Genomic DNA, 26,015 nt, shown 5'->3' with positions numbered 1-26,015 from the left:
AGGCAATGGAAAAGTTTCATAATATTTGTATTTGACGCCGACCGTGATGCTGATGCAGTCATCAATTAGGTTCAAACGTGCGAGATCTACAAATGCAATCACGGAATGCACGGAAGGCATGGGAAGAAGGTCGAAGTCGCTCAGTAAATGAAAACTGTCCACGCTGGAAAAATTGCCTTATTTATACTCGTAGCAGTGATTCGGTGTCCAATTGTATTAATTGTGTCTTCGTTCATTGAAGGCCATTCCGCCCAGTTCTGGGCTAATAAAGTCCAATTTCTCTTTCCCTATCAGTCCATTAATAATGAAGTCTGACATTATAATTTAAATAGCGTCCAAATATAGCCAAGGGATCACACGTAAAGTTCGGGGGCCAGACGCTAAATGGAGCCTAATGGCAAACAACAATGATCAATCCGTTTTCCAACTACAGTGAACACCGCCTACAGATGGCAGGATCGGTGCTCAAGTCCCCTGTGGATCACTGCAGTGCCACATAGCGATGGTTCACCGTCGTTACTAGGGGCCAAAAATCATTTTCATAAATAACTTTCGTGAGCTCGACTTTCGCCAGACGAGTTCTTCGAATTTCGCATCTATTGCTGATAGATTTGTGCACATGTTTGCCATAATTCATTAGAGTCCAGTGACAGCTGGGGTCACCGAGCCAAGCAATAATACTCTCGTCCTCCTCCTCGTCATGCGGCTGATACGACTAGTTGAATGCGTCAAGTAAGCGTACCAATGTACATTGCTTCTGGCCGAAAAGGTTCTAGGTACCAAAGCAAATTATCGAAATATTTCAACTCGTTTTGAATCTCCGTTTAAGCCCACGTCTTGACCTAAATCGTTTTGGAATTCTTTCAATATGCTTTTTTTTATTCTACAGCTTAAAAGTGTGCAGCACTTTTGTTAAAATCCATGTAAAAACGGTGTAAAATTGTCATTTAATAATTTACAAAAATTCCTGAACTGCATAGCTTCCGGTTACTTATGGATTGCATTCTTGTTTTTGGCCGTTCGTTCATCGTTCGTTCGTTCATCGTAAGTGTAGCTTCTTCGCAGTTCCCATTCCTGTTTTGGACTGTGAATAGACCTCCAGACACACAGTCAACAGTTTTACATATATCTTTATGAAGATTTCACATTATTAAAGTTCTACTCTGTAGGTATAAATTGCAAATAATTTGTTTTATAAGCTCTATTGCACATTAATTTTGTTTGAGTTACTAAATGTTTGTTTTGATTAACACAAATGCATTGCAAAGCTTGTACTTCCATTGCTTTTTGTAGGCTTGTGCGCCCATTCTGTTTTAATTTAGTTAAATAAAAAAAGACATTTAATTATTGGTTAACGTTTACAAAGTTAAAAGCTTAAGTGTACACGAATATAAAGCGTTTAAAATCACATGTGCAATACCATATTAATAACAGCATTATGTATTGAAGGCCCGCTATGCACGGATCCAATTTACAGTCCCCGTCCCCTGTGACGAGTGCTGAATAAATCATGGATGGATATCGTGCGAGCCAAAGCTTCTGTTCATTTTGGTTTAATTGTTTGTCTGTCCGTTTGTTCGTCTGCTTTTTCGTCCACTGATAAATACAATAGGTTGGCTGCGATGGCTTGACCTGCCCGGCAGGCAGCTGCTCGAGCAAATTAGTGGTTGGCCTGTTTGAAGAGCAAACAGAGCAGCGAGCAGGACATGTAAATTACGGCGCTTAATTAGAGCCTAGGCGCGTGCAATGTATTTAACAACAAAAAAAACACCCCACGTTTCCCCGCAGCAGCGCTCCAATTAAAAGCCACTGAAAGCTGAGGCCTTAAGCAGCGCCACAAGGCCACAGCAACTTAGTAGGACTGCCGGGGAATACGGCCACCTCTTGTCGCCCGTATTTTCCGCGTCCACAAAGGGAATCGCGCTCTGGTTGAATTCTGGCATCGGCGCAAGTACGCTCCTGTACACCCTGCGATCGTTGAGTGGTTGGATGGGTCGGAAATTGTTGTTCAAGTGCTCATCGTTGGCCGTCAGCTCCCGGAACGCGTTGAGCTGAGGGTACAAAGTGGATAATCTTCATTCAGCGGGGGCTTTTGATTAGGATGACTCACCTGCTTCTCAGTAATATCGATCGGCTCGATGAAGTCAATCCAGATGACATCCTCGCTGCACGGCGGAGTTGTCAGCGAGCCCACGTAGCTATAGTAGTTCAAAAGGTCCCACGAAAGGTACTTCTGCAGGGGCATTGGGTTTGTTATGTTAATCGACATGCCCTTTCTATTGATATTGGCTAGTTGCTGTGTGAACTCCTCGTAGCTCTCAGTGCCCTCTCTTTTGACCTACAAATATATTAAAGAAAATAAACACTTGAAGGTTCTCCTCCCCTGCTAAGCCTCCTGCTTACCTGAAAGAAGAATGCCATGACGGCAATTCCGTGATCCTTGCCGAGGGCGCTTTCAAAGTCCGGATACTCCAGACTACGCAGCACCACATGCAGTTCGGCGGGATAGGCGTGGTTATTGATCAGATCCTCACTGCCCACCGTGTCGTTCTCGCCCCAGTGGAAGTGGAACTGCTCGAACTGATAGCCGGTAAAAGGCGACTGCTCGGCCAGTGGCCCGCCTCGGACTTGCGGCACCTTGCCATCCTCAAAGCTCATCCTTACCAGCACCGTGTGGCCGTTGTTCGTCATGTGCATGGACTTCGGCGACACCAAGGTGTTGAAAAACTCCAGATGGGCATACTCTTTGTCCTCAACGTTGACCAAATCAATGTTGATGGGGCTCTGCTGCTTGCCACTGCAGCGGTTGTAGTCCTCGCTCCAGTGCTCGGGACCATGCCGCCCCCCATATCCAAAGTCTTGAGCCAGCCCAGTCGACGCTGCAGGGAGAGAGGAGCATAAGCAAGCAGAGACAGTTGTTAATCGATCTGCCTCATGTGTTAATTGCTTAGGCACTCGCCGCCGCATCGGGCACATCGACTGTGTGTCTGTGCCGATGCCGACAGTCTGGATTGAGATGCGCTGTTTGATCAAGCTTTGTATCTATTAAAGTGACATTTATTTTTGATCCCGGGGAAAGCTAAAAATACCCTTATGTTGGTGCTACTACTCAAAAGTTTCAACTCAATTGGCACTTGGATTTAATGTACACATGCTGTACTCTGGCTGTCGTCAGAGGGTATATCAGGTGCCTCCAGATCAAACATTGGTCTACACGTACACGTAATTGCACGTTTAATTAGCATTGATCGAGCAGCAATTATCCATGTAAAGTTTATTGAGTTCTCAAGCCGTGAATATTCTCCGATAAATGTTCCATTAAAGGGGAAGGGTAAAAACAGCATGTCTGTCTGTCTGTCTGTCTGGGTGTCAGTTTGTCTGGCAAGACAAGCCTTAAAAACATGATCTGTCTTATTTAAAATTTGCATATTAATAGCCAAAGATTATTTTTGTACGCGTCTGTGATATTATCCACTAATTTGTCGGCTGCAAATTAGCAGAGCACTAAAACTGAATTATCTGCCATTAGCAGTTCGTCTGTTTTCAGGTGCCAGACAGCTTACAAAATTTACGTGAATTATGAACTAATTTCGGCCAACTGGCCTATTTAGTATTTTGAACCGCAAATTAGCTAACCATTGCGGCCAAATTTAATTAAATAAATTAGAATAAGTGGATCACAGCGCAAATTGAAAATGTGCGTCCAGGGCGAACGGAAATCATGCATGAATAATGGGCAAGGGTGAGGAATCATCCAGACAACTAGACAACCAGACGGACTGGGCAGAAGGTTAAAGATCAGTCAGGTGACCAGATAGTAAGACGCTAGAAATAAATTAAATTTCGTAACGCAGTCATGTTCAGACTTCTGACGATGTGATAGTCATAAAAACTTCAAACTTTAATTTCCACCTGCTTGATTTGCACTATCATAGAGATAATCGTTAGGCACAACTATGATTTGGGAGCAGAGCGCTATGTTTTGGCTCAATGTCTGCCCGATAAACGAACTAATGAATGGGATACCTCATAGAACGAGTCACACCAGCTCGCAGGCCACTTATTCATTGATTGATTCATTCATTAGTTAGTCTTGGGATATCACTACCAGGGGAAATGTACAATTATTTGTTTAACCCAATTGACATTGACACTTGCACGGAATCGATATCAGAGTGTTTGATTCGATTGATCTGTTTAATGAACGGAATTTAGTCGTTTGAGTTTGTGTTTATTATCTTCCGGTTTGCTCACCATAGGCCAAGATCAGGGCAAAGCCCAGTGCAACACTAGTATAACACCTCCACATGGTTCAGATTCGATTCAATTATTAGAGACACTTGCCCGCCTTATCGGGCTGTCGGACTGTCGCGGCACTGCGTTTGTCACCTTGTAAATTACTGTAACTATTTAGGGCCTGCTGCCAATCCACAAAAATCTTACTGCTTTCCGACGGTATTCGTGTCTATTGTCTGGGCTGTCTTGTCTGTGCTCTGTTCGTGCTCGCCCGCCAAGTGCGGTCACACAACTGCGGTTAGGGTCGGAGCGGTGCCCACACTTATATCACTTCGCCAGAGCTTCTCTGTGCTGCTGATTGCTGCTGCTGTTGTCCTCTCTTTCTGCTCGCTGTGGCCTGGCCCACGGGTACTTCCAATTCCACCTCAAATGAGTCCCCAATCGGCCTGGTGGTCGTGAGAGTTGCCCACTTGGGCATCGACACACTGTCCCGCTCCCTGCCCCACCCCCTGGGTGTGGGACAAGTTTCGGTGGGTAATCAAAAGGGAAGACGAAAATCCAAATGGTTTGCCACTACGGGGGGCTTCACACGCTGCCCTACGCTGCGACGGAGTCTACCTGACTGCCAATGGAACGGTATAATTTTCGGTTTTTGCTCTTCTTCCATTCCATACACATTGATTTTCCAGCGTCTCCATCGTGTGATACCCTGTATTCAGGTTGTTTTTAATATTCCAACATGACTCTACTAGCTTAAGCTCGGTTTGAATTCATTTTCTATTATATTTCTGTATGTATTTATCCAAAAGGAGAATAAAAATATTCCTAGCATGGTCTGCTATTAATTCCGACTGTTACATATGTAACATATAAACATATGTCCAATATACCCTCTTTTAATGCGGGGTATCATCATGCAAAACTCTCAAGCATTGGCAGTCTTCCGTTCAATTAATTTTTGTTCTTCTTCAAATGCCTCTTCTCTTTGCATTACATCATTGCCATATTTAGGCAAGTTATTAACTCTACAATAGAGGAATATAAAATATATATATATACATATACTAATATATGTATATATGCAACTCAAAAATATAATCGCAGCCAAATTTGCTTAAAAAATATTATACGAAATCTGGGCTTATATTTTATGCCTTAAAAGAGTCTAGAGTCTGGAAATTTATGGAAAACAAAGTGTGTGCAGTATTCGTTGGGCAGAAACGCGTTATTCTTTCTTGACGAATGACTAAACCAATTGTGTGCGTGAGAGGAACGCCAAATTCGATGACGAAGACGACGATGACGATGACAGAGCTGGGGACAGTGGCGAAAGCGAACACGGAAAAGTCGGATGTCGGATGCCAAATGCCAATAGTGCACGAGCGCGATTGCGGTGGACGGGACCCTTGAGACAGAGTGGGGTCTTGAGTGGACGGGATTGCAAAACCACAGGTACACAGGCCTATCCTCTGTGTCTGATCATCATTGACGGGGTCGTGAGAGCTTATCTCATGTTTATGGAGCTGTACGAGTGTACTATGCATAATATACGAAATACGAGTACTATATCTGAGCGATACTTAGGTTGATTGCTTTGCTGTTTATCTTTGCATCACATGTCGCAGCCACAAATCGCAATGCAATTGAAATGTACTATGCATGCTGAATGGTATTATTATTGCATGTTTGCTTTGCATTTCCCCCCGGGGCATTAAACATTAACAATATAGACTGCCGTTCACTGCAGCTTGAATCGATCAATAAACTCTCTTTATTACCAATTGGACAACAGATCGCATGCCTAATGGTGTTTCCATATGGCCCTATGACGATTGTCTCTATGCTGACTAGATTGCTCTGATCTGGAGGGGAATTTAGCAATTGACCCACTCACCGGCTTGACTCATCTGGAAGCCCGTTTTTTGGCAATGGAAATTTTCCATTCTGCCACTTTACCCAGGCGTGAGCTGGGCATAAATTAAAACGACCTCCAAGACATGTCAAGCGAGAGCGAGCAGCATAAAGTCTTATTCCGTGAGCAACACAACACAACACAACACACAAACTACAATATCTATATACAACAATCTGGAAAAGTTCCCCAGAGAACACTTTACGCGTTTGCCCGCTTTATAATAAGTAGTACATAGACTCTTTTTGTATTCTTATTTTTGAGCATGTCTCTAATTACTTTGTTTGGGGCTTGACGAGGGGATGAGGCACCACGAAGAGTCGGATACCGAGAGAGTAAGTGCTTTTTTCTAGCTTTGAGTTCATAGCTGGTAACAAAATATATATATATGTATATGCATATACATATTTACAGACGGCAGCCTGCGGTGAGTGCGTAAATGTTTTATAATTCGGTGCCACAAAGTAGAACTTTTAATATCTAACCCCGGGAAGACGAATGTCTGCTGGTAATGGGGGTAAAATGTATGTTAAATGCGGAACTTTTTCTTTTTGCTTTTTTCTTTCTGCTTTTATTTCCCCACTGATTACAAAGCCTTTGCTTTGCTCAGATTTAACCAAACCAAACCAAAACCAAAACCACTAGGCAACAAAATAAATGCACAAAAATTAGTAATTTGTCGGAAATGTAAAAAGTCGCAGCGCAAAGAGTTGCCCGGAGCATTAGGAACAACCGTGATTGCGGATAGATATACATACATATATATGTATGCATGTACATAGATACGGGTATAGAGGTATGTGATGAGTAATCGACATCATAGTCGGCCGATTCGATGGTTCAGTGAGAGGGAGAGAGAGAGACACAGCTCTGAACAAAGCTCCTAGCAATAATCCCATCGTCTGTTCAACATCCACATCAATAATCATTCTAATAAGACTCGTTGGCATTTGCCATGGGACAGGGGCGGCTTTTATTCGTATTTATTTTTAATTAAAGTGCAACTGCCGACGAGCTGCGGCTTGCTTTTGCTCAATTTACGGCTGAAAGTGGTTCAGGAGAGTGCCTCGACCAGAAAAGGTTGGCAGTTTGTCGTCGTAGCTCGAACTATTTGTTGTCGCGGTCTCCAAAACCAACCAGCACGCCCGGGAGTTTATGCATTAGCGCGTATCATATCGGTATAAATGTGCATCAGATATCACTCCATTATCGGCACTGCGACCTCGGCATGAACACAGGCACAGTCAAGTACTTTCAATTGCACGGAAGGGGTTGCGGTTGCCCATGGCACGCGCGCCACAGCCGCGACTCCTAGCACCCCCCAAAAAGCCCACAGGCATGGCGCGGCTATAATCACCCATAAACACACAGCTTTGTATCAATGGTCCATGCAACGCTGCCATGCCATGTCAGACATTAGAGCATCACAAGTGCTTGCTTCGCTGACCAAATCGGGGCATTCTTCGTCGCCAACAGCAAGCCAAGTTTTAGGCTTGTGGGTGCTTGGATTGCTCTAAGAGCGGAGAGCACTCGCAAAGAGCGCTTGGCATATCTCGCTCTCTCTCTCTCTCTCTGTTGCCACACTCTCTCTCTCTCTGTGCTCGGTGCTTTGCAGCTACCAACTGGCTGCACGGCGGAGGATGCGACTGCCCTCGACAAGCAACAATTTTCATTGATAAAAACGCCAGCTGCCGGATCCTGTGGCTCAGTCGTACGCGAGCGTTCAGTCACACAGTGCCGGATTGGTGCAAGTCCTTTGGGAGTCGGACGAGATGGTCTTTTCGGTGGATCTCCGTGTGCGCGTCTCTGACTCTGACTTAATTAAAAATCGCGTATACGCCGCGTGTCAACAAGTTAATGTGCTGTATAAGCAGCTCACAGCGGCTTACGAAGCCATCAAACAAACGGCTTAAGCTCCTTAAAAAATTCACAATTCAGCATAATTTTACTGAATAAACAGTTGAAATCGCAGCAAAGTTTCGCGTCCCATTGGCGCCACTCCACAATCGCAGTTGGTAAAGTTTTGGGTCTGCCCGATGATAAATTGTTAAGGAACTTTTCTTTTTTCGTCAGCAAGTGGCAATTGAAATGACAATTTTGCAATCAGAGATAACATTTAAGTTCTGGAAAAGTTACAATTCCGCTGCTTTGGTAATCCAAATAAAACAGCAGCTAAAGTAAATAAATTCAATATACTCTGGCGACACGAAAAGACTGCACAATAAATCCAAAAGGTGAGCAGGGTCACTGATTTGATTGATTTGAGCACACATCCGCTTCACATCAAACCAATAAATACACTTACCAAAAAGAGTGTGATGACATTCAAAATACTATGATTAAATCGATGAATAAATCATTTTAAACAGATAATGCACTTTTCTCTTGTTTACCAGATGAATTTCATCAGAAAACCATCCATTTTAATGGTTTCCAGGTATATGTACCTACATATGTACACATATATTATCGGAATATCATGTTTATTGTGAGCCTTTAAGCTTCCTGTTTTGCACTCAAGGTTAATATTGGAATTCCCAGTTATAGGGGATTTGTTAAAAAATGGGAAAATGTACTTACATATAAAATTATCAAGTGCAGGTACGGCAATCTATTTTGAGCCGAGTTTAATTCCAGAAACTTCCATTTTGGTTTTAATATCCTCGTAATACTGATATAAATTAAGTTGAATGCACCCCCTAACTATTTTGGAAAGTTTTGTTAATTTCCGAGGCATCTGGATACAAAATTCAACTATTTTAATCTCCTTATTTTCATCAACGAAACCTCAGATAAAACCTCTAATAGAATTACCATTCGTTTTAGGGGTAAGCTCAAAATATACGTAGGGTTGTGAGCCAGCGTTATTTTTTTTTTCCCAGCGAATAATAGTGAAATAGTGCCAATAACTATGTTGGACTTGTCTCATGGTAAGCTAGTATTTCCACTATATGTGTGGGCACGCACACACATCGTTATATTCCTCTGTTAACAAATAAAAATTGTTTGTTGGATATTGCATTTGCAAGCATTGCATATCAGATTGACGGAATTTCATGTACGTGTCGTAAATGTAAACTAAGTTTCAGTTTTCGCCAGTGTAGTTGTGTTGACTTAAGTTTTTCTGCTGAACTTTATTTACTTGCCAACATTCTGTCCGCCGGCATTTTTAGAGCTTTTTCACTGAACGCTTGTCACATTTATGATGAATAAGTAAACTGCGTTTCGAACTCAACCCATTTACATAGCAATTTTCGATGAGCGAAAATTTTATTCAAGACACCTTAAAAATTAAGTTTTAAGTTGTTTAATGGGCATCATTCTGTTGTAAGCAGATTACGGCTGCCCTTCGTTCGTGAAAACACGGTAAAGAGCGTCTTAATGGACAATTGAGAAAAGCGCTTAAGCTTGTTTGCTTATTGGCCAGGAAAAAACAGTCCCATGTCCGAGGCACACTTGACCATCGCCCCGGCGACTAAGCGGATTTCAAAGACATATCCCGCTGGACACTGAAGCTGAAATATCACAAGAATAAGTCAACAAGCTGCTGTGCCAGTGCCTGTGCTGGGCTCCATCCCAACTGTCTTTGTCCGTGTTTCAACCCCGTTCCCATATCGGTTGAAATTGTCTTCGTTGTTTGTCAGACACACCTGAGTGGCCGCCGGTCTTTGTGACATTTGCCAAGCTAACAAGTCGTGGCATCTCGCATCGTCTGACTTATAAGCCCCCATGAAGAGAGTCTCCGGCCCGGCCTGTGGTGGTGCTCCTTGAGCAGCTGGCCTCGGAGAAACCTCTTCGGGCTGCCCGGAGTGATGCAGGGTGTCCGTATCAGTTCCACGTCCATCCTGTGCACCCTCTCACATGCAACGGCGAGTGCACTTCTGGCGGGTCACAGCGCAGCTCGTATCTTAAAGCTGTCGTGCCTTAAATCCAAGCAAATATGAATACTTGACATGCTCTAATGCGACAAAGTTCTCGGTTACAGCAGCAGCAGTATCTCTGTGTCCAACAGCCTCAGCAGCAGCAGAGCCATCACCAGCACCAGCACCCGCATCCATCAAAACTACATTTAGGCCTTTAAGTGCCTGTTGATGATGGCGGCATAGAACTTTCAGTGGCAGCCTTGGGCGGCAAGCATTTCATTTGGAACATTTATACGGGGCATGTGGCAGGCATGGGTGAGTGGAGAAGGTGGTAAGTGACGATGAGGACTGCAATAAGCTGCGAACCTATGTACACAAGTGAAAACTGTGAAATGAAAACTGGCGCGAGCATAAATCAATACATCCATGGGGGTCATGAGCTCACGTCGAGAAGCAAAAAATCACACACCAAAAAAAAAAAAACATCTGTACAGAATTTTTCTACGACGAACATATACCTCGTATCCGAAGGGTCAAAGGTATCCATACTAGCGAATCCTTTTTGGTTCCTGTGTAAATACCAAAGGATACCAAAATGTTGAATATTTTCTTGTTTAAGAACTCTTTGCCAAATAAGGGTTCATCGGATCAAAGCAGCATTCTGATGCTGCATATGAAAAATAAGTGGAGCATATGCATGCCATTCCAGCCGAGTCCGTTCCACAGATATGTGACAGCGTCGTACGTCGGGGAGTGGGAGTGGGGGTGGGGGTGAATAAACGAATGGCAGTGAGCCCCCCTTTAAAGCTGACCCCAAACGCGACATGATTATTTAAAGTGCAATAATGGTTGCGATGCCTGTTCCTGCAGCAGATACATCCTACATAACACGTTCATATGATGCTGCTTCGTTGGCTTGTGCAAATTTTTTAATATGGAATAACAAAATTCGTGTTGGGCTGTTCCCCGATGGCAACCAACAGAGCGAACAAATCCAACGGCACGTGACGAAACTAAAGCCCGTAAACTATCGTTAATCATGGTGTTTTCCAAGCGAATTTGTCTGGATGTTGCATCCACGGCAGAGACAGAATCTCGATTAATGGTTTCGCAAGCCGTGTGCCAAACGAGTGATGCAGTCGGTTGAATTTGATAAGGGCTTGGCCAACCTGTCTTTATTTACCGAAACATGTAGTAACATTATTAATTATTTATTTTAAAATTAATAGCAAATATTCTAAGCACATTAACAGTGAAAATCCAATGCCATGCCTTTGCTGCTACTGGAGCATCCTTTTTTTTTCTGGGAGAAATAGTTGCTTGTCAATATATCCATTCATATGAGATTGCTGGTTTTGATGGGCAAAACATACTCGTGTACAACTCACTTGTACACTTATGACGCCATTTATATGTACATATGTATATATATATTTCTGTATGAAGGTGTACATCCAAAGGTATTCGTATAAAAGCATCCCTTTGTCGAAATTCGCTTTTCGCTCTTTGGTTATTAATTGAATTTATTTCCGCGTTTGTTTTTAGAATAGAATGCAGATTTTTACTGTGACATTTTTATTGAAGTTTTTGCTTTAGGCTTTGATCATTTTTGTATGCTTTTGAGAGCCCTAAATTGTTAGTTGAACTGTTAGTTATTTTCACGTAGTGTTTAAGAATTTGCTCTATTTAACAAAGGAAAAAAATAACCATTACTCGTATTACAGATAAAACTATTCAAATAAAGAACTAAAGAATTTCAGCAGGACCTGTGTACGTGTTAAAATCAATCTATCTGTAAGCCATGGCGGTGGTTATGGCCAAGAATAGTTGGACCAAGAGCACTCAGGACTTTAATCCAATGCTCGAACTTTGTCCCACTAAAACCGTTCTTCAAAGACACGTAAATTTTTCCTTACACACGTATTTATGCATAACTTGTCTCTTGCCAAGTTTATGTAAAACGTTTACAGTGGGGACACGAATAAATTAGACTTTTATTAAAAGCGAAAAATCGAAAACAGGGGGAAACAGGACCCTTCGCTGGTTCGTAGTCTGGTCCACCTTTCCTCATTAACAACATTGATTGGCGCATCCCCTCGATTCCAATAATGATTACACTATTCAACACAAATATTTATATATATATTGATTTCATGTATTCTAATATTTCGACCACTTTTTAATGTCTAAAAAAATATAATTAAAAAAATACATTTTAATGACTAAAAAAATATAATTGAAAAAATTAATTTTACCAATTGAACAATAAAGAAAAAGGTTTTCTGCGTGGGCAATACAAAGTTAAAGCTATCAAAAAAATAAAAAAATATGCTGACTAGTGCGCATTTATTGCACACCTCCTTACTCTCCCACCCAACCATATTATACTTGATTTAAGATAATGCGATTAGGAAAAGCACAAATCCATATGGTTATGTATCCCTGTGTACATATGTATGTACGTACATATATGAACTATCTGTACTGGGAAAATGGCTATTATTAGCCATTCAATGCAAGCAATCCATGTGCTATAATTGAGTTACTTGTATTATTATGAAAACTAATCAAAGTAAGCGCAGCGGTCCTCTCAGTCGAACGGTTTCAAAAGATTATTGATGACAGTATGGCTTACTTTTAATAGCAATTCAAGCTTATATATGTATACGAGTATCGCACTGTATTTAAAATAATTAGAGCTGGAAAATGGCCATGCCCAAGCTGTAAGCTCGCACAAAGTGTAATAATGATGTCTATGCAGCACTCGGCACAATTTAGTAAAGTGATTCCCACTCATCTGCATTTTGCATTATGGGGCTCCCAGCAACCTCTAAATGCTTTTTATCCTGGCAACCCCTCAAACCGTTCCCCGCCGACCATTTTCCGCGAAGCAATTGTCATGGCAGCTGTTTGCTCTGGCGGTAACATCAGCCGAAGGAGCTACGCGAAAGGAGGAGGAGCCACCACTGCCAACAGAAGAAATTGAAATTTAATTTAAATAAATTATTGTTGCTTGCTCTTTTCCGACAGCTCTCAGCGATTTGCGTGTCTGCAAGTGGCCGGATAATTGTTTCCCCACCCATCCGCCCATCCGCCCATCCACAGGCCACAATTCTCCGGCAGATGATATTAAGGGAACGGGAACATTTCAAACCATTTCCACTAGTAATTAAATTGTGAGTGCAGATGAAATTGTACCGGAAAAGTAAAGGATAAAATGCATTTGCATTCGCCAGCCAAATCCTAGTGTTCCAGCCAAATGTACAGATTCAATTGAGGCACCAGTAATGGCCACATAAAAGAGTCCCCCGGACACCTCTGCCCACACCAATGGCCCCACCGAGCCTAGCACAGGCGAAAGATAACTCTTGCATTTGTAAGGGTCTGGTCCATGGCGAGGGCAGGGGAGATACTTTGAAAGGACTCGACCCGATTCTGCCCGACACGACACTAATCGAATGAATGTCAAACGTGCACTAACAAGTCACGCCAGTTGTCCACAAAAGAATGACAAAAAAAAAACGCTGTTGCTAATGGTCTCCCTAGTTAGACTGGATGATGCCTAACAGGGCTGGTTGCTCACATAATTCTGTTGCTTTGAAGAGCTTGCGGAAGTTTCACATCCTTTGAAGAGGAGGATGAGGCAGAAGCGTCTGGGTCTGAAGCAGCATCAATCACGTTTCAGCAACTGGCCGGAGCGATTGTTGTTCCACAATTCGATTAATCTGCTCATGACAGCTCCAAAATGCGCACGGCAGTCAGTCAGTCAACGTCTATTTTTGTCTGTCAAGGCGAGAATCCAGGCATTAAAGTGTTTTTTCTTTAAATCAAATCAATGTGTAATTTCGTTCAGATCTTACTTCAACAAGTTACACCCAATTGACAAGACCAAACACGTGCAACTGTTCAAATGAAATCATTTTAAAAATTCTTTAAAAAAAACTCTACAAACAAAAGCTCCAAACATATCAGAAAAAGTTTGGTTCATTAAGAAAACATCGTGTCGGGTGTAATTGTGTGTAATTGTTTAATTGGCGTTCAATTCTTGTTTGGGGGAATTTCTCGAAAAGTGACAACGGCAGATGGCACATGGCACATTTAACGAGCATGCAGGAGCAGCCGGTGCACAGCTCAAATTAACTGACAGCCGACCTAAGCTGCTTGATTGCCGCATGCTTCGAGACACCGGCAGCCAACAAATATTACAACATTTGTGGCAAATGGGAAGGCATTTGAGTTCCGTATCCTTTATGAATGATTAATTGCCGTTGACGTTGCCGTTGCAATTGCTTTTGCTATTTGCCACAGAATTTCAACAAATGGGCGAAAATGGCTCGCTTCGATTTGCGCCAAAATTTATTTCGCATCGAGCGAGAACAAAGGCCGAAAGTTTTGAGAGCAAAAACCAAAATCTAGTGTCCTTTGTGCGCGCAGCGAGCAAGAGCTATGACAAATTTCAATTGGCCAATTAGTGCCAATTAAATGGCATAAAGGACCAACAACAACAGCTACCAGCCACAGCCACAGCCGCATTCAGACCAATACCTCGCCGTTTATAAAAGCGGAACGGAACTATTTTGCAGCGAGATCTTCCACAAAAGGCAGAGCCGTCAAGAGTTGTAAATATAATAATACTCGTGCTCGCATAATAAGGAGACGCTGGAGCGGAAGGGCCTGCGACATGGCTCACTTGTAGTTGTTGTACTCGTTGTGCAGTTTCTCTGCTCTGTTGACTGAACGCTGAAAACTGAAGTTGTTCTTTTCCCGCTGCTGCTTCAGGGAAAACTTTTGTTCACGGAATTTGTCTTTGGCCTCGCCTGCGGCTGCCAAGTGCTCTGACTCCGCCTTCGTCTTCGTCTTCGCCTTCGCCTATGGCTCTGCTCTGCTCAGCTATGATTCTAGTTCCGGCTGAACCCCCGCGAAGGAGGGGTTGACTCAGAGAAGTTCATGTTTGAGTTTGAGTTGAAGAGCACTTGCGGCAAAAACCACAATTTCATGGGGCCTGCTGGGCTCACGTGACCGGCTTTCAGTTATTTAATAAGCAATTAAGTTGCCTTAATTAACAAGGCTTCGTAGGATTTATATAATCAGTAATCATCAGGTTGGTGCCTGCCAGTCTGCCGGACACTCTGGACACTCTGGACACTCCTCAACCAGGTGAACCGCTGTATTTGGGTTGCATGAAAGTGTTAATTGATTACGGATTCATCTTAATTATGCCTAGGTCTGGACACCCTTTGAGAGACCCAACGAGCAGACACATAAATGGCAGCAGTCTCCGTGTCGTGGGCTCAGTTGTTGCCAAAACATGAACGCGTTCAGACCTGCCTCTGTTAAACGCTGCGCATGTGCCAAATAATTATGGCATATTTCAAGTGTTTGGTGGTGAAATAATAAACTATCCGCAGCAGGAAAAACTAAATTTAAATTCACTGCGTAGCACACTTATTCGGGCATGATTTACTCTCATTGAATTTACTCTTAAAATAATGAAATGTGTCAATTAAAGGGAGGAATTGAGAAGGCATTTGAGTTTGGAATTCTTTAAGACTCTCTCTCTCTCTATCGGCACCAGCTCAATGTTATTGGTTTCACGCTGGTCTTGAAAACTTTCTCATCGAGGGCCCGGGCCCACCTGCTGCGCTCGCCCTGATTGACCGACAAAAGTTGAAGTTAAGTTTGGGTAAGCAATATTGGATCTTTGTGCCCGGGCATCGTTGAGCACAGAGAGGCGTGCAGGTGAAAGGAATCATTAGTAGGAACTTGGATAAGGCTTTTTTTTTTTTTTTCTTTTTTTGCATTTTGTGTTGACATCTTGATTACATTTTCTTTAACTCTGTGCGTAGTTTACGGCTTCAATTTCGGATGTGCTCGTAATGGCCATAGTTTCTTCCCTTTGGCCGTATGGATGGTCCAATTCATTCCTTTTTATTACAAAAAAAAAAAAACCTTCCAGACAGTTCACGTGATTTCCGTTAACTTGTTAAGTCACAAGAATTAAGATAATCCGATCAGGGAGTATCCAATTTTATTTGTCTCAAAAGGTTTAACTTTTTAAGACAAAGGCAGAGCTGAATGCAAGTCTGAAAGTCTTTTAAATGTGATTAAATTGAGGCTGAAATGGCTACTAAAGCATGACCATCCCACAGGAAAGCGGAAGACCAATCAAACGAAGAGCATCGATTAAGATAAACTACGCTTTTATCTGTTCTATTTCAGAGCTAATTGAAGCAGACCCAAGACAACCGAGAAAATGCTTCGTGACCGCCGCATCCGCCATGATGCACAACCAATGAGGACAGCCGGGGAGCTGCAACACGGGCCAGCATTGCCAAATGCGGTAATTGGAGAGCCAGCCGACAAGTAAATAAGCGCAATCCCAGCGTCCGTAGCGGTGCTCACCTCCGAGGCACATCGGGCACACGCAGCCCTGCCCTGCACGTCCGGGCTGCAGTTTGAATTTGGACGAAACCCGTAAGTTTGGCAAAAGGTAAACCGCACGCCATGGACATGGAGGCCCTCATGTCAGCCCTGCCCACGCTGACAACGGAGGCAGCTGGCAGCAGCCTCTGGCTCACCAGTGCCCTCTCCCTCTCCGAGATGCTGGCCAACAGCAGCGCCAGCCCCAGCGCCACCACCAGCTCGGCTGCAGCAGCGACGGCATCCACAGCCTCCTCAGCGGAAACTGTGGGAAAGGTCCCAGACAAGCACGAGGTGACTGACAACGTATCCACAGTACTGAGGTAACTACAAGCGACAGCTTCCACAACCCATTCATATGCACTGCGGTTAATTTGTGCATTAAATATATCTGAAATAATCTTTCTTCCCGGAAACATCCTTGGATTACTTGCAGTTCGTATCCCGGCTATATACACTATCGCGATAAGTACGATCTGAGCTACATTGCCAAAGTGAACCCGTTCTGGCTGCAATTCGAGCCGCCGAAGCAGAGTACCTTCTACCTCATGGCCGCCCTCTACTGCCTCATCTCGGTGGTGGGATGTGTGGGGAACGCATTTGTCATCTTCATGTTTGCGAACCGCAAATCGCTTCGGACACCGGCCAACATTCTGGTGATGAATCTGGCCATTTGCGACTTTCTGATGCTCGTCAAGTGTCCCATTGCCATCTACAACAACATCAAGGAGGGGCCGGCGCTGGGCGATGCAGCCTGTCGCATCTACGGATTTGTGGGCGGCCTCAGTGGCACCTGTGCCATCGGTACCCTCACAGCCATCGCCCTGGATCGGTACAACGTGGTGGTGCATCCGCTGCAGCCACTGCGCCGCTGCTCGCGACTTCGCTCCTACCTGATCATCTTCCTCATCTGGTCGTACAGCTTCCTGTTTGCGGTGATGCCCGCCCTGGATATTGGGCTGTCCGTTTACGTGCCCGAGGGCTTTCTGACCACCTGCAGCTTCGATTATCTGAACAAGGAGACCCCGGCGCGCATCTTCATGGCGCTGTTCTTCGTGGCCGCATACTGCGTGCCGCTGACCACCATCGTCTACTCCTACTTCTACATCCTCAAGGTGGTGTTCACGGCGAGCCGCATCCAGTCGAACAAGGACAAGGCCAAGACGGAGAAGAAGCTGGCGTTCATTGTGGCCGCCATCATAGGACTGTGGTTCCTGGCCTGGTCCCCCTACGCTGTCGTCGCCATGATGGGTGTGTTCGGCCAGGAGCGGCACATCACGCCCCTGGGCTCCATGATCCCGGCACTCTTCTGCAAGACGGCCGCCTGCGTCGATCCGTACCTGTATGCCGCCACGCATCCCCGATTCCGTGTCGAGGTGCGCATGCTCTTCTTTGGACGGGGCGTACTGAGGCGGGTCTCCACCACGCGATCCTCGTACATGACCCGCTCCCGGTCGTCGTTCAACCGACGGTTGCGTCCAACCGCCGACGCGGAACACCGCGTGGAGGCATATCAGATGAACAACAACCTGATGATGGTGCCCGAGGAGACGGAGGAGAACGAGGAGAGTGTCGTTGTGGCTGTGGAGATGAACAACTCGTACAGCGGCATGGAGCAGAGCAAGTTCTAAAGGGAGACCAAAGGGAATCTTTTAAGCATCGAATCCGCGGAATCCAAAGTCATTTGGACACAAAAACACACACAAACACACACACTCTAGGGACCCACCCGTATCGAATGCGGCATGTGAATCTCTTTGCCATAAAGGAGAGCCATCTGCTTTGTTCGGTCACGGCAATGGATGCGCCATGCCATGCCATGCCATCGAGGGACAACCACAACCGCGTTGGCTCGCCCCATAATGAAAGCGAAACAAAAAACGAAACGGAAATGGAAATGGAAATGGCAATGGAACTCTTGGCCATTGTGTTGTGCTGTGCGTTATGAAATCCTTCCTGCTCAAGGCGGAGAAGCCATAACGATATCAGCAGCAGCAGCAACTGAAGAAAGTGATAGCAAACATACTCACTCGTATTTAATGAGCTTACGGAATGTTTTGAGGGAATCCGAGTACAATAGTCGAAGTGCAGCATGTGCGATTGGAACTGGTAATTAAGTATGTAGGTCTAGGGAATTACTATAAGTGGTAGGCATAAGCAGCGGCAACATTAGTACAAAGAGCGGCTCGAGTGGGAGTCGCAGGGGGCTGAGGGTAGGGGCAGTGGCTGTGGTCTGTGGGCTAATGCAATGGGCATACGACACATAATTTCTGGTAAAGTCATACATTAAATCCAGATAATTGCGTAGGCCGGACGAACGTTAGTAACTAAGGGACAATTCGACGAGGGTAGGGTCAGCGAGAGGGCAGATGATTTTAAAAGGATTTTCCGATTGTTTGCCTGTTTGCAGGCCACTACAATCAGCCTGATTGCGAACTATTTCAACTATTGCATTGTGTTGGCAGCTTAGTTGTGCATTAGGACATCATTCAATTATTCAAAGGAAGCCAATCACAGATACATTTTCAATTTGGGCAAGTAAATTAATTGAATTGCTTTTATGTCTTGATGTCTACTCCTGCCCGGGCCCAGTGGCCCTGTGGTACCTTATAGATATAGTAGGATACATATGTATGTATATCGTAGCCACTCTACCTAAATAAGCGAACGACTTTGATAAAGTCAACGAGTACTTGTACCTGTCACGATGTTTGAAAATTGAATGTAAGCAAACTATACATATATCGAATTTATACCCCATAAACGTACGTACTACTTCCTCCTATTTGTGTATCATTTTTGTATGTAATTAAATGTATATATATATATGCATAGGTATAGGTATGTACACAGGCATGTACCACAATGGGCCGGAGAACAATGTCGGAACAGAAGATGAATAAGTCGCCAAGCATTTTAATTACGAGAATACAAATTTAAGCCATTGTTGCGGTAAAAACCTATGTACTGTTTCCTTCGTAATGGTGGCTAACAATGGGCACGGGTCCAGCAACGTAACTCGTACTGTAATGTTGGTTGTAATGGTCCTCAAAAAAAGAATTGCAGAGAGTACGCCGCCAACGTGGAAGGGCGGGAGAGAGTGAGCGAGAGCAAGGGGAAAACAATTTAATTAGCATATTTAAAATGCACTCTGACAGCAGTTTTTGTGTGTGCAAGCGCTTGTATCCAAATTAGTTTAATTCCGTAATTGTTTAATAAACCTGTTTTGTATGTATGGTAATGTTGAACCAAAGAACTTTCAATAAATGTGTGCAAAATGTTTTAACTAAATAAACATACATGCAAGGGCCACAAGCACCGCCTCGCCCAGCGGGAGGTCATCCAACAGGTGCACGGACATGGAAAGGAAAATATTTGTGAGTATAAGAAACGAACACACTGAACCCAATATTGTGCGTGTGTGTGCTCCCAGCAGTAAGTAAGTAAATCCACATGAGTCCACTGCCTTTTGATTTCGGCTGATAATGCAATATGCCACATGCCCAGCAGCAGCAGCATCCGCCACGGGGCGTATACTTTATATGAAGCCGCCTGCATTTCCCAGTATTTTTTTGAAGAGCGCAAACTCACAAGAGCGAGCTCCCGCACCAAGATATAATCAGGTAGGAAGGTAAGGCCTTCTGCCAGTCGCCACATGCAGGTTCGCAGTCACCGAACTACGCCTAGCTGCTGTAGAGACGCCCTGCCTTACCCTCCATTTAATGTAGCTTGTGACAAACGCTGTAACAGAGAGAAAGAACGAAAGAACGAATGGAGGAGAGAGAGAGCGTTCGCTACAGCCACAGTGGACGCCAGGTGAATAGCAACCGTCCTTAGGGCCAGCTCCAACAGCTGAGAGCTTCGGCCCAGTATTTCGGCTGGTGGGGAAACACGGGGGCCAGACACGACGCCGGCGCCGGCTGTGAACACAGAGCAAAAGCAAAATCCACACGCAGCATAACAATAATTTCAGTCGTCTTTTTCCCGACCAGCCAGCCCCGCGGTTGTTGTTCCAACAGAGATTTCACATCCACACCCAAAACGGAATTTGTTTAAACAGAAACTTGTATTTATTTTACACATATCGAGAAAAGTGATTGCCGGCTACAGGGGCAAAGGCTGTGGTAGTGCCAGACCCCGAGTGTGAGTGAGTGAGTGAGTGAGAGTGAGAGAGGATAAGTGAAAAGCCGGGCGGAATAAGGGGAAGAGTGTGAGTGATTACCAGCATCGCATCGCAACGCATCGCAAGGAAAGCCAACCCCAATCCCTATCCCAAACGACTCCCAACTCGCGCGCTTATGCTCCGTCTCGGATCGTTTTATATACCCGTACACACAGCCAAGTACGGGTGTCGTGCCCACGCGTTTTGCCTAATTGTATTTCGATTTTCCACCGTTCTTTTTTTTCCCTGCTGCCGGCCCTAGGGCCAATTTGTGGGCATACAGCATACAGCCATGACGGAGCAACTGCTGCAACATTCAGCGTACTACACTGTGTACTCCACTCGATTGCATGTGTGTGCCGGTGCTACAGCTCGGGTATTGTGTAGCGTGCCCCGTCGATGCCCAGACAAATATTGACTAAACAAACGCCCATCTAGGCAATATTATTGCCTGCGATTTATCTCAGTGCACAGCCAGCCGCCCACATCGTTTACAGGGTGCCCCTGCCCCAGCCCCAGACATGCACACTCGTCGAAGCACAAGTGCCCCATATGTGAATGTTTATGTATCCACAGAGTCACGAGAGACACGCAGGTCTATGCCATTTGACAGTTAGCATTCGACATTTAATGCTCATCGCCCACTCGTTTATCACCTGCGATTGCCAAGTCTATTAGGGTCGCGAGCCTTAAATTTATTCTCAACTTTGGGGCACAGCACATTCCGTACTTCCCCTGGCAAGCACTTCTAAGGACTCTCTCTCTGTCTGCCTCTGTGGGACAAAGTGTCTGGCATACTGCGGCGAACAGCGAAGGCAGACAACAGGGCCCGAATGACAATTGAAAGGGACACAAATGAGCATGCAAAGAACGGCACTCGAGGAGTGCATAGACTAGCCTGGCGGCGGCTGGGATTCCCATTCCATTCCCTCATTCATTCTCCAGTCGGCACACTCAAATTACTCATACGACGGGTTGCCCGTTGCCGTTGCCTGCGCGACGGAACACAATGCCATGCCATGCCATGGCATGCACCTCAAGTGACAACTGTCGACGGTTGCACCGTCGCTCAGTCTGGCACCCAGATCCAGTTGCTGGCACCGACACTGCTTGAGGTGTTGTTTGCACACAGCCTTTGAAGGAATTGTTAATCCGTGAATTCGTACAACCCTCCCCCCACCTCATTTAAACGGGGGATAACCATCCTCGGAGTGTTCAAAGTGTGCCACAAGCAGTGGGATTTAATACACTTTTAATACACTAAGGTGAATATCCGTTAGGAAAACTCGTTATGGGATGACAGTGGAACAATAACATAACCGTCAACTTATTCATTACTAGAAAAAGATTGATTCGAAACGACAGAGGACAGAGGAAGCTGAAACCTGGAACCTTTTTATATGCTGATGAAGGTCGCTCCTTTCCGCATGAGTAACGTTGACAAACTCAAAGTCTCCCTCCCCAAGGAGAACATTCAGTTGTTCTTTCACATATTTTGTGGGACGCATTCACACAACATTGGGCATGTGCCAGACCCTTATGAATGAAACATTCCATTCCATTCGGCGAGTGAGCCAACTACGAGTATTCGCAATTTAAAATTCATACCGCATGCTACAACGTTTTCACTTTTCTGCTCAGATAAGTTTCCGATACGAGTGGCCAATGCTTGCCTGCATCTTCCTGACTTCCTTCCCCGCGTGACGTCAATTCGTTTGGGTTTGCTTTTGTTTTACTCGGCAGCAGCAGCAGCAGCAATGAAAACAGTTCGGAATAGTTTTCCCCCTGCTGGCAGCTTCCCATCTCAGAGGCGATGTATTAATTAATTTGGGCAACAGCCGCACACCACTCGAACTACAATTTTACTCTCGTTTTTTTTATCCTTTGACAGGGTATATCTAGTTTGACCAGCTGTTTGCATCGCACGTTGAAGATGCAAGAGTGTCAAACGATTGCTTCATATAAATCATACAAATCCTTTGGTACCACCCATTGTATGCCCAACTGCATTTGTTGCGCCCCGTCCGTGTCCGAGTCCCATTCCCATTCTCAGTTTTATTCTCAGTATATAGCATTCATTCAGAGGCAGCCTCGATGGCAGCCTCCGCTCGCTGTGTGCTTTTTGGCAGCAGTGCCAGGAGCAGGAGGAGGAGGAGGAGGAGCAGAAGGCTGCTGGTTGTCTTGCTTGGAATGCAATTCACCGTGCGTGTACTCCGCCTCTGCCTCTGCCTGCGCCACTTCCACAGTGCCTATGCCCCGATACCATCGGACTGTATATGAATTTATAATTGCATCATTTTTGGGCACACAAATTGGGCATACACGCCGTGGATGACATTCACTCGGTCACTCAGCCTGCAGTTGCCGCTGCAGTTGCAGATGCGGAGTACACACGCGAATGACGAATTTGCATTCCATTCCACCGTGAGAAATGCCTTCTCTGGCTTCATTTCAATAATAATAAAAAAATAAAAAAAACCCTCGAATGTGCTGCACACAGCTAAATGCATTTTTTCGTTCCCTTTTTTCCATTTTGTTTATTTTCATAACTATGCAAAACCCGAAATAGCACATTGGCCCAAAAAACCAATTGAAATATTTATAGACTGCCGAACACCAATCGCCGCGCCCAAATCAGTGGCCCAGAAAATGCCTCAATTGGGTAATAACTGAATGATGGATAAATGGTGCCTAATAAATGCATGTTTGGATAACATCTTGGGAGCCACCGAATAACGTAAAAATTCCCTGGTAATATGCCTTGTAGACAATTCACATAAATGTTTACCTGTAGTTGAGGTACAATTGGGAAGACTAGAATTTCTGTGGAGTAATAATATTTCTGCCCTGATTCATGATCAGCTGATCTTTAGCTCTTCTGCCTGGCAGTAATTTAGACTGAACCCTTCTTGTGTACCCCACTGTTCTTACCGCCTGGATTCGGTGTTTATGTCTAACAATTATTTGCAGTATTAGTAACAAGAACACATGGGCATGGGTACACATATATGAGTCCCTAAAAGAGATGACGTGAATATGCGAACTTAATTTGTTTCCTTCAGGCACAAGCAGGATGATGACTGAACTCAGAAAGTAGCGCAATAGCAGAGGAGCAGAGCAGAGGACCAACAGAGGGCAACGCAACCAAATAGCGAAGCTATCCAAGAACATATCATTTTGTAAGGAACATATTACGCGTAACAGTATTAGCAGCATGTTGGACATCACTTGGCTACCCACCGCCTGCGGCTCACTGGCACCTGCCCTGATACCGCCGGCACACATTGCCATTCTTTGGTACTTCTGGGAGAACTACGCCCGGTACGTGGACAGGCACTTCTGCACATGCTCCTGCTGGGACACCGTGTTCAAGGGCCCCTACGAGTCGGGGGTGGCCGCCTACAAGCACATGTACTTCAATGCCACTCCGAACAGCTTCAAGATGTGGATACTGACCGTCTTCGCAGTGATTGCCCTGTACGAGTGCATTAAGCGGCTCATCGCCCTGATCCTGCAGAGCCGCGTCCGCTACTCGATGCTGCTGCTCTTCCTGCTGTCCATCTTCTCGCACTACTACGCCTGGTGGGCGTACATCAACTACTACAACGACGACTACTACAACCAGTGGAACCACCAGCTCTTCTTCACGGTAAGCACACAACTTTCAAACTCAAATATCCCGGCAACACAACGGCATGTGTTGTCAAACGAGTATGTGCCCGTGCCCTAGCCCTAGCCCTAGGTCTAAGCTAAGTTCCGCAGCGCCGGCCATCCATAATTTATTGGCAAAGTTCGTTCGATTGCGAACGCTCTAAACTTGGACAATATCCGCGCCCCCCCCACCCCAATCCCCATCAGCACTCAGCACTTTTGCTGCACTTGTCGCTGGTGGGCGACCACGTGGCAGAAGATAGCACTGGCAATGCAAAATAGAGGCCCTGCAACTGCAAGTTAATAAGTTTCAAGCACAAATCTATCCCCGTAAAAGTATAAACTCAAAAGTTTGCCCACCGCTAATGAGCAATTCACGATTCCCTGCGCTCAAGCGGCGGCTGAAAAATGAGTGGGTTGACCTAGAAAATAATAATGGAAATGTGTTCCGCTAGCATCGTTAATCTGTGACTGCGAGATTGCATTTTCTCAAATTTACCGATTTCTGGTGCCATAGCAATTAAACAAACTATATTCCGTAGTTCGAAGCATCAAAGTTTTGAAGTATTGAAGTAGCCCCCATTTCGTTTCCATCTGTGTTTGCATACCATATATATGTACGTGCAATTGTACGTTAAATATGCATTCATATATTCACGGTACACCGCCTTCGACCTGACCTTTGGAGATATATACTATAAATTCCAGGAACTTTAACTGCCGATTCACAGAATATTTAAAAATCTACAGAATTAATCTAATGCATAAATGCCTGCTGCTTGACTTTTACAGATCACCGAACTGTTCTCAACGGTGCTGGTGATGCACCTGGCCAGCACCACGAATGTCGTCACACCGAAGAAGGTCTTCTGCATTGTCGGCATCGCCCTGCTGCACATACTCGCCAGCAGCTTCGATCAGTTCTTCCTGAATGTGGTGCGGGGCGAGGGCTATGCACACCAGATAGTTCGGGACATTGGATTCATGGTGCCCGATCTGCTGCAGCTGTTCGTGCCCGTGTGGCTGCTCCGCCAAACGCGACGGGAGAGCTACTCCACACGGCCGTTCTATCGGGATCGGAAGCTGCATCGCGACATCGTGGCCATGTTCTGCCTCGTGTCACTGCTGTTCGTCCTCTGCACGGTTTTGTGAGAGCGAATCCTGCTGGACGCCTACGAGGAGACGCATGGCAAGATCGAGCCCGTGCAGGATGCAGCGGTGCAGCTGCTGAACCGATATCGAATGCTGGCCAGTGGCAATGTCCACAACTAGAGGCAGAACTGATGGACACGGGAGACGGGACACGGAACGAGGTGCATTGGACAGGACAATATGCAGCACTTGGCAGTAAGTGCAGGGCGCCAAACACGTCCCTATTCCTGTAGAATTTTGTATTTTCATTTAACATTTGTGATAGTTTTTTTTCTGTCGTGATTTTTTTTGTTGGTGTCGTTTTTTTTTTGAAGCAGTGTTGAAGCATATCGATAAGCATAATCACCAAACTAATCAAGGTACATAATCAATACAGAAAACTGTAATCTTCCATTTAGAAACAATGTTGACCGATGTTGATGTTGCGTTGAGACATAATCCCATAGTTGAACTAGGTATACATACATACAATAAATAGTATAGAGATCCTAGAACCGAGTTTCGGTGTAGGCGTAGGCGTAGGTGTAGGTGTAGCCTTCCCCCTCTAGATACAACGAACATGCGAACAAAAGAGAGCGTACCACTTGTGCGTAGAGAGACCTAGTGTGTAGTGCCATTG

General features: G+C 45.0%; 3 protein-coding genes across 4 annotated transcripts; 2 read left to right on the top strand and 1 right to left on the bottom strand.

Moving 5' to 3' along the window:
* Positions 1-1,322: 1,322 nt before the first annotated feature.
* LOC111070483 (carbonic anhydrase 2) lies at positions 1,323-4,550 on the bottom strand. Its single transcript, XM_022361069.2, has 4 exons — positions 4,255-4,550; positions 2,404-2,879; positions 2,111-2,338; positions 1,323-2,051 (listed from the first exon to the last, which is right to left on the bottom strand). The coding sequence occupies exons 1-4, from the start codon at positions 4,307-4,309 to the stop codon at positions 1,800-1,802; spliced, it is 1,011 nt and encodes a 336-aa protein (XP_022216761.2). The 5' UTR covers positions 4,310-4,550; the 3' UTR covers positions 1,323-1,799.
* Positions 4,551-7,718: 3,168 nt separating this feature from the next.
* On the top strand, positions 7,719-18,424 carry LOC111070533 (opsin, ultraviolet-sensitive). 2 transcript variants are annotated; one of them, XM_022361143.2, is made up of 3 exons: positions 7,719-8,163; positions 16,231-16,754; positions 16,868-18,424. In XM_022361143.2, exons 2-3 carry the CDS (start codon positions 16,516-16,518, stop codon positions 18,060-18,062), a joined length of 1,434 nt encoding a protein of 477 aa, XP_022216835.1. In that variant the 5' UTR covers positions 7,719-8,163; positions 16,231-16,515; the 3' UTR covers positions 18,063-18,424. The 2 variants fall into 2 exon arrangements, with proteins under 2 accessions (XP_022216835.1, XP_041449847.1); XM_041593913.1 differs by having other exon boundaries at positions 7,719-8,382.
* Positions 18,425-20,376: 1,952 nt separating this feature from the next.
* LOC111070460 lies at positions 20,377-25,951 on the top strand. Its single transcript, XM_041594123.1, has 3 exons — positions 20,377-20,582; positions 23,656-24,242; positions 25,037-25,951. Exons 2-3 carry the CDS (start codon positions 23,808-23,810, stop codon positions 25,394-25,396), a joined length of 795 nt encoding a protein of 264 aa, XP_041450057.1. The 5' UTR covers positions 20,377-20,582; positions 23,656-23,807; the 3' UTR covers positions 25,397-25,951.
* The last annotated feature ends 64 nt before the right edge of the window (positions 25,952-26,015 follow it).

The sequence above is a fragment of the Drosophila obscura genome, unplaced genomic scaffold (assembly GCF_018151105.1).
Source record: "Drosophila obscura isolate BZ-5 IFL unplaced genomic scaffold, ASM1815110v1 contig_1, whole genome shotgun sequence".
NCBI classification, from domain to species: domain Eukaryota; kingdom Metazoa; phylum Arthropoda; class Insecta; order Diptera; family Drosophilidae; genus Drosophila; species Drosophila obscura.
The sequence above is the reverse complement of the archived record's forward strand: the minus strand, read 5'-3'. Positions and strand labels throughout refer to the sequence as shown.

What these genes read in the sequence shown, in the direction of transcription:
- LOC111070483 (XM_022361069.2), bottom strand. Translation starts at nt 4,309, where the DNA reads ATGTGGAGGTGTTATACTAGTGTTGCACTGGGCTTTGCCCTGATCTTG. An exon ending in TGCCCTGATCTTGGCCTATG is followed by an intron (nt 2,880 to 4,254) that starts GTGAGCAAACCG and finishes CTCTCCCTGCAG; the next exon opens with CGTCGACTGGGCTGGCTCAA. An exon ending in TCATGGCATTCTTCTTTCAG is followed by an intron (nt 2,339 to 2,403) that starts GTAAGCAGGAGG and finishes ATATATTTGTAG; the next exon opens with GTCAAAAGAGAGGGCACTGA.
- LOC111070533 (XM_022361143.2), top strand. Translation starts at nt 16,516, where the DNA reads ATGGACATGGAGGCCCTCATGTCAGCCCTGCCCACGCTGACAACGGAG. An exon ending in AACGTATCCACAGTACTGAG is followed by an intron (nt 16,755 to 16,867) that starts GTAACTACAAGC and finishes GATTACTTGCAG; the next exon opens with TTCGTATCCCGGCTATATAC.
- LOC111070460 (XM_041594123.1), top strand. Translation starts at nt 23,808, where the DNA reads ATGTTGGACATCACTTGGCTACCCACCGCCTGCGGCTCACTGGCACCT. An exon ending in ACCACCAGCTCTTCTTCACG is followed by an intron (nt 24,243 to 25,036) that starts GTAAGCACACAA and finishes TGACTTTTACAG; the next exon opens with ATCACCGAACTGTTCTCAAC.